The following is a 12454-nucleotide window of genomic DNA, read 5'->3' as shown; positions in this document are numbered from 1 at the left end:
GACTAAGGCATCTTACAATTTGCATCTTGCTGTTTTGTCACCATTTCACCTCCCCAACTCAGAAGACAAAAGGTATCTAAGATGATGCTAAGGCTTCTCTGCTGGAATGTGTTTCTGAGCTGCTTTCACACCATTTAAGGCATAATTCTGATTCTGAGTTTAATGAGGATCAGGTCTGCTGATGGACGAACACAGGGGAGAGCGGTGCCAATCTGTGGCACAAAATACTTCAATGCATTCATCTAAGCATCTCCATAATGGGCTGAGGTAAGCGCACTCCAGTGACAAAAATTAATCCCAATTTCACGGCTGATACTTGTTGAGCCTACAGGGCCTGATCCTCAGCTGCTTCCTCCTTTGTGCTGTTATTTTTTGCTGGTGGAGGATCAGATAGAGTGGAGGTCATCCAAGAGACTCTGCATTCAGTGTGCCCTGGCATGTTCCCCCTGCCACACACGCACACACACATACTTCTTTTGCACTTTCGCTGGTGAGCCCTCTCTGTGCTGGCAGAGTCTTCATGTACGGGAGGTTCACCACCCGCTCTCCTTGGCATTTGCAGCCCAGAGGATCCAGTCCTCAAATTTTCATTGTGGAGGCATTTCTTTCCCCACCCATTTTCCAGCTATCCCACCCAGGTAGAAAGGATGAGCAGAAAGAATCCTTGCCTTGATAAGATTGATAAATGAGGCTGGAACAAAGCTCCTCTCTTCTGGAGTCCATATGGAGTCCAACTCAACTTCAATCTTGTGGCTGACTCAAAAAAAAAAAAAATTGGCAAGTTTCTAAGTACTATTAAAGATTTTAAAAGTTAAAGATATAGCTGACTGGCATTCTTTTTAGAGCCTGGAGTGATATTACATATACTTCACACAATTCAAAAAAGTACACACTGAATATTAGAAATTTGGGAGTAGATAACTGGAAGATTCATTTAATGTTCCAGTGCCACATAAATTTCCATCATTCACTATCACTGCACCAGGCTTCATACTGATTCTCAACATTATACCCTAGAATTTGCAAAATATAAGCAAGAGTAAAAAGGTAAAAAAGAGAAAATCCTTGTTTTCAAGGCGTTGGCAGATTTCAAATAAACACCAGCCAGGTCATTGTAGGGGTCCCATCCTTAAAAACAGATGTGGGCTCCTACATCATGAAAAATCGTCCTGAAACTCAAATGGGATTTAGTGCCTCTTTACTTCATTTTATACTTCCCTGCCTTCCTTAAAAAAAGTTATTTCAAAATAATACTGGTATACGGCCAAACGCCTCTTTCTGTGATGGAATAATATAAGGGCATGAAAGTATGGCTGGGTAGTAGCATCAGCTGGACAAGCACTAATAAATGGTGAGTGTTAGGCAGCAATGAGGAACTGTCTAGAACTACTAGCAATTCATTGGCAAAAAAAAGAAGTGCAGCCAGGACCCACACACTTTGCTATACTTTCTAGATAAAGCTCTATAGAGAACTTCTATACTAAGTATTACGGATGAAGTAGTGGATTCTAGAGAGATTTCACGGAAGAAGACTTGCAATCTTGTCATATTTTTAACAAAACTTTTTTTTTTCAAGTATAAGTAAGTGAACATTCTGCAAAGGGCTTCAAAGATGAAAAACCCAGTAGTGTGATTATTGCTACTAATAGGGTTTCTGCTTCATTCAGGCATACAGATAATTAACTTTCATAAGATGCAGAGAATCCTTTTTGTTGATATAATACAGCAAATACACCCCAGGACTTGCTAACAGCAATGTAACTCTACACCTTAGATGAGCATAAATACTTGAAGCAGCCCACAGCAACAACGGCGCTGACAGAGGGACATTGTCACATGTTGTGATTTCAGTCTGTTCAGATCCAGTGTTTTTTGCCTTCCAGCCTCATAATCACTGTGGGCCAAGCTCAGTCGTCCTCACTACCACCCTACCCAACTTCTGTCTGGGAAGCTGAGGAAATGATGTTTTACCTCAGTTTAGGGTGGCTGCATAGATTTTCTCATCCTGTGGCTGCTATTCCAACCTGCATAGGGTGGTGAGTGTGTCCAAAGGTGGCTTTTCAGCCTGTATCCCGGGCTGTCCCCAAATTGCCCTGAACTCACCTTTGGACAGAGATCTGGGGGTGCCAGCATAGTAGAAAAGGCTCTTTCACTGCTGCAGCCTCTCAGCAATCAAGGCCTGGCAGCACTGGATCATTCTCTGATTACAATTATCCAGACTATTCAAAACTCATCATGTGCAAAAAGATAACTTTTAACCCTGCATCAAGTTACAACTTACAACAAATCAAACTTACAGCAAATGCAGCATTTTCCTCTCTACTCCTTTTCCTACAAAAAAATGAACTAAATCTAGCCCTGTTGGGGAGTGTGCAATATCCACTGACTTAAAAAAGAACCACTAACATTACTCTGGTCCCTAAAAGCAATAGCTCATACCGAGAGGCAGCAAATTATTCCTTACTGAAAGTGTGAGTAATCATTTCTGCTAAACATGAGCAAAAAGGGCTCTGTTCCCTGACAAAAGCTGTGGCAGACAAATCCCATGATGGTTCTGCTGTGGATGCCAGTACTGCTCAAAACAGGATAGCAATCTTCTGAAACTTGGCCTGGGACAAGACAAGTAGAAGCAGAGGCAAATAATCATAGCAATCAAACAGTTCTCCCCAAACAGTTGTCAAGACCACCAATATATACGTCTTGTGCCACAGGTTTGCGGTGCTGCACATGATATGCATGCACCATAGCAACAAGATATTAATCATCAACACATATAGGCACATGCTGGGGTAAGTCTTCTGAGGTGCAAGTTGTAGGCTGTATCTATTATACACAACAAGCCCAAACGGTACCAGTTTCAGTGCTACCTCCAGCAGCATTGCATAGCTTAATTAATGGCGAGTGGGTTTACATCTTCCTCAGAAGCATCAGAACGCTGGGCCTGGTGTACGAACGCCTGGACGTGACGAACAACTTCTGTTCTAGCTCTGTGCCCCTCTTTCTTTGTAGTTTTCAGTTTAACACCCCGGGCAAGTTCTTTGCTGGTGAGACACCACTGACTGAAGTGGCATTGTGCCAGAGCAGCATTTGGCACTGTATCCTCAGAGCGATGGCTGGGATTTTCAAAAGAGCTGAAGGGAGGAGGGTAGGCACCCAGTTCCTCTTGCATTTGGACACTAACCTCCTGTTGGCTCGCTTGCATCTCTGCAATACCCCTGATGTCCCAGGCAGGCACTGCCTACTTGCCAGGGTTCTGGAGAGAATTAACGGACAATTCAGTGCAGTTTCTTTTATTTTCTTAGGCCTTTCTTTAAAGATGCCACACTGGTAAATTACATTTATATTAACTGGACTACCAGTCCCAGTAAGCTAAAGCGTTAGGCATGCATTGTTAACGGTGAAGGTGATTCACCACTGGAACAAACACAAGCATTCTTTCTCTGCTGGTGTCTTTAAACTGAGGCTGGGTGTCCTCCTGGATGGTGTTCTGATAAGGTTTTTGGGCTCAGGACAGCCAAGTGAAATGTAATGGCTGTGATATACAGGCCAGGCTATACGGTCTTTCGTGGTCTAGCTATTGCACTAAGGCAGTTATCTTCTGCAGAGAAGCTGTACGTCCCTGTGGCGGAACAACTGGCCATGAGAATACTGGTCAAGGGTGGAGTGGTGCATGCTGTCAGGTTATAAACAACTTTGACCATAAAAGAGTTGCGCTGTTGAGCTACTGAGAATTGACCCTCTGTGGAATTTTTACTTGGTGTTTTAAGATGCTGCTGGTGTCAGAGCCAGAACGTCACTAAAGCGTAGGCTTCCAGTGTAGCTGCTATTCTCTGTTAGGGAATAGGAAACCAACCATCTTTTCACAGAGGTAATGGACATTTATATAGCATTTATATATCTGCTCTCATACAGCAGAGAGAGCCCAGCATCCATGGGTTTGCCTGTGGAAAGCACACCAAAGAAATACAGCTGTCTTTAAAGTGTATCAGAGCAAGTGATAAAGAATACATGAAGGCATCACACAACAGTAGGTCAGACGCAAAAAGCTCCATATGAAATTGGAGAGGGGATTGTAGGAAAATGGGATACCGTTATCTGGACTGGAATCTAATCAGTACTTTTTACTCCAGGGTGATGCAGTACTTTAGTGGTCGGATCACTGCCTCAACAAAACTGTACTAGGTCCTGCCTCTCCTTTCACAGATGCCAGGTGTGCATCGGTATAACTTGAGAACCTCAGCAGAGCTGATCCTGATGTACACAAGGATGCTTATCCCCAGATTTCCCAGTTCTCCCCCTACGTCTTCCCCTCAAGGTCTCTTGTTCATGTCATGTGGAACGGCAGAAATTCAGGTGTGCATCAGGTGTGGATCACTTTGAAATGGAAAATCAGAGGATACTGCAGGTCAGACTGAAGGAGAGCTGGCAAAGTTTAGGATCAGGATAGCAGAGAGTGGTGAGGGTTAGGACTAATGGATGCCCCATCAGTTGGCTGGTTAGGATGTATGCCCCATCAGTTGGCTTGTATGGGGTGCTAGGTTTGGAGCTTCAGACAGATGTGCACGCCAAGAATAATGAATACTGGCAGAGCTCTGCGTGAGTAACAAACGGCTTATCCTGCCTAGGCTAATGACAAAATGTTAGGTACTGGCTTTTTTTTAAATAATTTTTTTTTAAAAGAAAGAAAAGAAAGATTAAAGCAACCACTATAGCTAAACACCCTACTTTGCTCTGATAAGACGCCAGAACTATATGACTTCTGCTGTGTAACAAGGTTCTCTTGTGTGGGTGTAGCAGCCTCTCCCCATACCTAGCAGATACACTCTAGGGAATTTTTGCAAGTGTGAATATTGGCTCTCATAAGGTCATTGAGTAAAGACAGCTAATCATGTTGCATGAAGAAACTGCATGCATCTTCTGTGTTTCCATGAGATCACCAGAAAACTATTCCACCAAAAGGTTATTATGACTATTTTGTGCATAGCAATGACCAGGGGACCTCCCATGCATATTACTTTGTAAAACGTTGGGTCTCTGCCCTGCTACGCCTGCGATTCAACTCACGCTGATAATTTAAAAATGAAGGATTGGAAGCCAATGCAAGTCACACCAGTTCACAGGACATCTCTGTTACTCAGTCAGCAGGTAGACAGAGGCTTGACACTGTTCTCCACCACTGCCAGGGGTCTCCGAGTACAGCTTATTTTCATTACACTGCCACAGTACTGGCTCTCTCTTTTGTTCCTCATCTGACAGATGTGCCTGCAGAGACTGAATGCTGGTGACAGAGATGCATCTCCGCTTTTTTCTTACTTCTGCTCCAGAGCTGTACCTACATGCCTATTGTGTGACATGACACTTGCTTTCTACCCAAGCTTCCCATTATTATCTTCCTGGTTATATCTGGATTTATTGGGACCTACATGCATCCTGCAGGGGCTTGCTGTCTGAAGAGATATCAAATTTGATCTTGGGACGGTCTTCCATGTGCAAGGTCAATATTATCAAAGGCACGAAACAAACAGCAAAGGTCCCCAGGCTTTCCTGGGCAGTGGAGAGCAAGGGGCTAGAGGGCTACTTTTGCAGATCGGAGAGCAGTGGCAGATGTCCAGGGACAGGTAGTTTCTGTGGCTGTGGGTCACCTATGAACCCTACTCTCGCTGCTGCTGGCATGGAGGTCACAATAGGATCGTCCCTGAGGCACAAACTCTGCCACATATTTCTCTACAGCAGGTTTGGATCAAGAGTGCCGAACCAATGGAAAATAGTATATAGGCCATGAGATATCTTTGCATGCCAAATTTACTTGCTCACTTACAGGAACCAGATGAAGGAAACACCATTTCTGAAGCGCATTCACTGTACAAAGAAACCTCCACAACTGTTGCTTCTCAGGAAACAACTTTCTGAGGGAAAGGACAGAGCGAGGCCCCTGTGCAGAGAGGGGACCTAGCCAGACTCCAAGCCTCAGGGGCGACCACCGCCGCCAGGGCGCAGAGGCCGCGCAGAGCCGAGTGCCGGGCGCTCGCCCGGCTGCCGGAGCCCACCTGGGGGGCTGCGGCAGGGCAGAGGGCTCAGAGCGGGGCCCGGGAGCCCCGCCGGGGCTGGAGGCAGCGGGACGGCGGGCTCCCGGCGGCGGTCAAACCCTCCCAGGAGCGCCGCGAGCCTTTGTGGGTTTGAAGCCCTCGTCAAAGCCCGGCTGCCTCCCGGCGCCGCTGGGGAACCTCCGCGGCAGCTGCGGCCCCAACGGCCGCTCCAGGTGCCACCGCGCCCCGGCAAGGTGCGAGCGCAGGACGCTGCCGCGCCGAGCCGCGCCGAGCCCCACTCCCGCCGCCGCCGCCGCCGCCGCCGCCGCCCGCCGCCCGCCGCCCGCCGCTCCCCCGCGGCCAACCTGCGCCGCCCGCCTCAGCGCCCCGAGGAGCGGCGGCGGTGACGGGGGCGGGCGGGGGCGCCCCTGCCGCCCCTGCCGCCCCTGCCGCCCTGCCGCCCTGCCATTGGCTCTGGCCCCGCGGCGGCTGCGCTGCCATGGGTGCGCGCCGCAGTCAGTCCCGCCCGGCCCCGCCCCGCCGGGGGCTTTATAACGGGCATCCCTATGGCCGGGGCGGGTAACCTGCCGCGGCGGGAGGGGGCAGCGCCGGCTGGGGGCACCGCGCGCGCCGCCCGCCAACGGACACGCCGCTGCCGGGCCGCGGGGCGGCAGCGCGCCCGCCCGCCCGTCACAGCCTCCTGAGGCGGCCCGAGAGCCCGGCGCCGCCCGGCCCGGCCCGTCCCGTCCCGTGTCTGCCGCGCCGCCGCCCCCTTCCCCCGAGGGACGATGCTGCCCCGGCTCTGGCGCGGTGCGGGGGCCCGCCCGTTCCTGCTGGCGCTGCTGCTGGTGCATCTGCCCCAGGGGGGCGGCCACAGAGCCACGGGGCCGCGGGTAAGTGAGCGCCCCCCCCCCTCCCGCGGCGGGGCGGCCCCCTCCTTCCCTCCCTCCCTCCCGCTCCGCCGCGGCAGGTTGCCGCAGGCCCGGCCCGGCTCGGCGGGGCAGGGCGGGGCGGCCCCTGCCCGCGGGCCAGGTGTCGCGGCCCGGCAGCGCCTCAGGTGAGACCCCGGCGGCGGCCGCCGCCTCCCTCCCTCCCGGCCGGCCGGTCCCTGCGGGGCGCCGCGGGCGCCCGGCCCGGCCGGAGCAGGGACCCGTCTGCCCGCCCGGGGCGCAGACCCTCGCCAGGGCCCTCCCATTCGCTAGAGGCTGGGAACTGGCCGAGCGTGTGGAGTGCAGGAGTGCTAACTTGTTAGCCTTTCTGGCAGGGAGAAGTGGGGAGAAGCTGGCGGGCTGTATTTTTATACTGCTTGTCTTGTGTTTTAATGTAGCCCCTGTTCCCAGAATGTAGCGGTGGGCTTTTCTTTTTCTTTCTTTTTTTTAAATGCTCCCGAGTAGGGATTAAATGAATCCCCTGTAATAAAGTTAGATGCTTTCAGCCCAGACTTCTCCCTGTAGGAATTTAGCTCTGTGGTTTTTTCTTTTTTTCTTTTTTAAATCTGATGATGTTTGACTGTTATTGGGGCTGTTAATTTCACTTACCAAACTATTACATTGCTCTGGGGGGAGAACTCAACATCTCTTCTAAATATGGTCCTCCCAGTGAGCTGACATTACTACTGCAGCAGCGCTACAGAGTAGCATGAGAGCTTTCAATTACAAAGCTGCAAAACAGTAGCTGTTCTTTAGCCAATACTGCAATAAAAACATAGTTCTGGGTAAGTGGAAAAACTTGATCTCTGTGCAGGCATGTTGGATGCATTGACCATATGCATTCTTGACCCATCAGTCTGAAATGTTATGAAATGTAGTACTTAATTAACTTCCACTGTGGTTAGGCAAGATCAGGAGTCTTTAGAGTCCCTGCTCGGCCAAAATATAACAATAAGGGACTTGAGTGCAATACTCTAATTTTTTTTATAGTCAAGACTGATGTTTTACTGTTATGGCTATTAAACACTTCAGAACTGTGGAAAAAGTGTACTGGCTGCGCTGGTGTCCTTGTGTTCAGCTGTACTGTGTAGCCTCTTTTATGGCCAGATGTGTAACAGTAACTGTTAGAATCTGGCAGATTAGATCAAGTGTGTGCCTCAAACCCTTGGAGACCCATTTCAAAGGGTGGGGAAAACATAGGGGTGCTTATGCATATATATATTTACCTGATACCAGGCATAAACCTCAAAATTGGAGTGATGCCATATTGAGAGGAGCTTTGAGGTGATAAGTAACAGTCTGTCTGGATGACTAGGGCCCTTCATCAGCACTGGTATCTAAATGCTTTAACGAGGAGCAGTTGAAACAAAGAACAAAATAAAAGGTTCTGATGGAAGTGCATAATTGCACAATAAGCCTGTCCATCAAACAGTTTCCAAGTAGGCCATTTTTATATACTGTACTTTACAAGGCAGTTTCATTGCGCCCTGTGCTATGTCGTCTTTGGAATGTGAGCTACTTCAGGAGAATGGAAAACTAAATACAGCAGACTACTGATTTGCTTACTGCCTGAAATAAGTGATCTAACTGTTATTTCTCCCCCCATGGTTAGGTGGAGAAACTCATCTTATGTGAGCACCAGTGTCTACAGCTCTGTAGAAGGATCTGCCTTGAAATTTTAACTTATGGGAAGCTTTAACGGAAAACTGTTAAACAGTTGATTTCAGGGATGTTTAACTAGTAGAGCCTCCCTTTTCCCCCTTCTAAGGGGCTTGCTTAAGTGTGTGTGAAGGTGGGGGATTTGTCCTGCTTGTTCACCACCATTGCAAAGCTCTAGAACTTATCATATCTATAATATCTTCTAACAGTTAGAAGACACTACCAGTAAAGTGGTCCTTAGTATAAAGGTAAAATGCTTTAGATTCCCATCTGCATTAGGAAAATCTTTATTACTTGTGTGTTTTTAAAATGACGATTGCCAAGTCACACCACTCAGCTTTTCATGCTGACTTTTACTTAAGAGTGTATTCCTTCAGGATCTTCCCCCTCCCCCCCTTATTTGTGGAGTCAGAGTTGCAGTTCTAGAGTCTGATTCTGTAGTGATTCAGTTGCCAGGTGTAGTACTTAGCCTGATAAGCAGTTTCTCTTCTGTGCTCTAAGCACTACAACTACCATGTTTGCAGGCTCAAATGCTTTTAAAGGTAAGCAGCAATTATTAATCCATTCCTTCTCAGTGAATTTAAATGAGCAGCAACAATGCTTGAAACAAGTTCTCCATCTGATATTTTTTCTTACATTTTCCTATTATTACTTAACAATGTTGCTCCTAAGTTAGACAGTGAGCATTGTCACAGAATATGTGGACAGAGCAGTATGCCTTGCTACTGTTGGCAGAAAATGACAACAAGTTGATGAAAGGCAGCATAGAGAAGTGAATAGATATGCATTTCCTGTGCCAGTACTGTACTAAACTTTCAGATGAAGTGAGTCAGTTCAGTTTACCCTGGTATTCAAGTGATCATCTGTAAGTGCAGCTAATCTCTACTGGACTGCTGGTGTACTTCTGGCTCTCAATCAGTTGTACAAAGCTTGCTGTTTTGTGTTATAATAAAGCTATGAACAGTGGCATGAACCTCAGTCTTGGGAAGTGTTAGTGACCTGTAGAAAACAGCAGATGTACAAGAGCCAGATATGGCCAACTGACAGTTAATAATTAACTGTCCCACGTTTGCCCCTGTAGGAAGTCTAATGTCTTGGGTGCCCTAGAAATAACTTGGAGACTAGTGCTGTAGGAAGTCTAAGGGCTTGGGTGCCCTAGAAATAACTTGGAGACTAGTGCTGTCATGTGGCTTGTTTCCTTGCTTAGACTCTAGAATGGTTTTTGTGCTTTCATGCAGTTGCATGATAGCTTTTCTCTGGTAGGTCTAGAGAGCAGAGTGCAAGTGTGATTGACTGTATGTAAAGTTTGGAAAGTGTCTATCTGAAGAACGTTGCCTTCTGGAAAAAGCTAATTAGGCTCTACTTTCTCTTCCTGCATGCCGCCTCCTCTCTGCTGGTGTAGATGTTCTGGAATTGTGAGACAAGCCAGTTCTTGCTGCTTTTCCCCTCCTTGTTCCCTATGTGAGCCTGACTGGGCTGGCTCTTTCATCTCCTGCTGTGTGATGCATTTGAGCAGCACTCTTTCATAGCAAATTGTAAGTTCTATTTTCCCTATCTGGAAAATAAATTGGGACCTCAGGAAAAGATAGAGCTCAGTCTCCTGTATGGTTGGAGGTCAGCTCCTGACCATTATGAACTGGCTCTGTTTATGCCACAGAACTGTTGGTGGCAGTAATGCAGTAGAATTAGTATTCTAATATTTCTATATTAGAATAGGAAAATGGTAGATGCTTACAGTGGGACCACAGGAGTCGAGCTGTTCTAGGAACAGGCTTGGATTCCTGCATCATTTGGAGTCTGAACCCTCTCTACTGACACTAGAGAACTAAGAGATGGGAGGGCAGGGCAGTTGCTGCAACTTTCTTCCTAGTATAAAGCATGGGAACATGCTGTAATATGCCCCCTTGAAAGGGATATTGGCTGGAGATAGAAGAACACTTCTATCAATGACTTCCAGGTCAGTGCTATCGTCAAGGGAAGGTAGTGGAAAAAACATCTAGAGAAAGCGCTGTTGGTAAAAGTATGAAGATACCCAGGAGTTCCAAAGCATAACCTGGAGTGCTGCAGAGCAATGTGTATTCTCTCCTAGAGCTGGCTAGTAGTTAGGACCCCCAATGACAGCCTTAGTAAAAAGTGCTGAAAAGGCTTCTGCAGGTTTGCCTTTCCCTTTTAAAGGGCAGATAAAATCTGGAGGAGCTAGCAGCATTGTAACCTGTGTCAAGGAGCCTGTGCTGTTTTGTGTTCTCTGCAACATCTTTGCTAGGGTTCCACAAAACAGACTTCTTTAGACGTGCTTTCCTAAAACTGGGAAGACCAATTTCTTCCCACAGTGAAGAAAACAGTAAAGGGATATACAATGAAGAGTGTAAAGTAAAGGGCTCCATATGGAGAAGATCTAGAACTAAGGAGTAAAACTTGGAATAGGTTTACAGGGATTGAATTTGTTTGGTTTGAGTTTAGATCATCCTACATTGTGAGGGCATAAGCTGATAAGTAACAACTGAAGCATTTTAAAGTTTCAGGTTTCCTTACCGTGGGATGGAGTCTCTCCTTAATGAAGGAGCAAGTACCCAACGAGAGGTCTTTAGAAAAGCGTCTCCTAAAAGGACAGACTTGCTGTTGTGTGACACAGTTTTTGGTCTCAGATATTCCATTTTTGGTTGGCTAAGAGTTGTTCTTGCTTAAGTAGGGGGCTGTAATCCTATGTGGAGCTACACTACTTTTCTTCCTCTTTATTCCTGTTTGGACTCTTACTGTTAAAACAGCTGAATTCCTTGCCCTGTACCAAAGTAGCTGATCTGACTTTTTTAATTATGCAACTGTGTTGAGGAATAGGATTCCTTTTTGCATGGGAACTTATTTCTTGGGTGCTATGCTAAATGGGAAAACACTGAGGGATACAACTTGTTCTATGTAGTCCTGGAGCTGGTATGTTTTAACTGCTTGGATTTCTGAGTTGGCTTCAAGGAACATTTCACTTCAGTAAACGACCTCTGCTCCTAATGAAAACTTTCAATATCAAATCTTTTGGTGGCCAGAAGAAACTGCTCGTGTGTTTCTGCTGGTGATGGCAGCGAGCTCTGGAGCTGTGGAACACCTACCTTTTGGGCTAGTTTTTGTTTCTAACGCTAGTCATGTGCTAAGGTAATCTTCACTGCCATCAGTGCAGAGCAGATGCTCTCTTGGCTTCTCTTTCTAGATGGCCTGAAGCAATTAGTAAGATGACTGTAAACCTCACTTCAATGGTATAGCAGCTCTGAAATATTAATCCTGCTGTTTAAGTATCTTAGATGTTCTTATCCTGCTATCTTAAACTAATTGTGACATTGCTTTGTCAAAAAAAACCCAAACAAACAAAAACCGTTTTCTCCTACTTGGCTGCTGAATCCTCAGTTCCTCTGAGGCTGATGTCTCTGACAGTGCAGTTAAATGTTGCACAGTAAACTTTACACTGACATTAAAAGCTTAATGCTGAGGCAATACAGGTGAAACAAGCTGATCCACAAAGTGTAAGGACTGCTGCACTGACTGTAGCACTTGGCTTCTTATGTGACAGCATGATGGCTTCTTATGTGACAGCATGATGGCTTTCAGTGAAAGCCATGCTAGGAGCTCCTACAAGGTCTGTGGTGCTGATGCAACATCTAGGGACTCTTGCAGCGTAGTATAACTTGACTCAAGCTTGATGTGCAGTGGTGATAGTTTAGCACTTTGTTCTCAGGTAACTTTTGCCGCTCTACCTGAACTTCAACTTGCAACTTGAACTATGAGTGTCACTTCTTTTGGATTACAAGTTTAACTGCTGTCATTGACTCAGTAGGATTCAATTCTAAGCCTTCT

The 12454-nt window shown here is 46.9% G+C and overlaps 1 protein-coding gene across 12 annotated transcripts in view; it reads left to right on the top strand.

The window, feature by feature from the left end:
• The first annotated feature begins 6668 nt into the window (after positions 1-6668).
• The window catches only part of SMOC1 (SPARC related modular calcium binding 1), a 136762-nt gene continuing 130976 nt past the window's right edge, over positions 6669-12454 (top strand). For all 12 annotated transcript variants that reach the window (XM_068946155.1, XM_068946153.1, XM_068946152.1 and 9 more), the window contains exon 1: positions 6669-6919. In XM_068946155.1, coding sequence (XP_068802256.1) covers positions 6815-6919 — 105 coding nt within the window. In that variant the 5' untranslated portion in view covers positions 6669-6814. The remainder of the gene's footprint in view (positions 6920-12454) is intronic.

Source organism: Struthio camelus, chromosome 5, assembly GCF_040807025.1.
Source record: "Struthio camelus isolate bStrCam1 chromosome 5, bStrCam1.hap1, whole genome shotgun sequence".
Taxonomy (NCBI): domain Eukaryota; kingdom Metazoa; phylum Chordata; class Aves; order Struthioniformes; family Struthionidae; genus Struthio; species Struthio camelus.
Note: the sequence above shows the minus strand (reverse complement) of the source record. Positions and strands in the feature narration are given on the sequence as shown.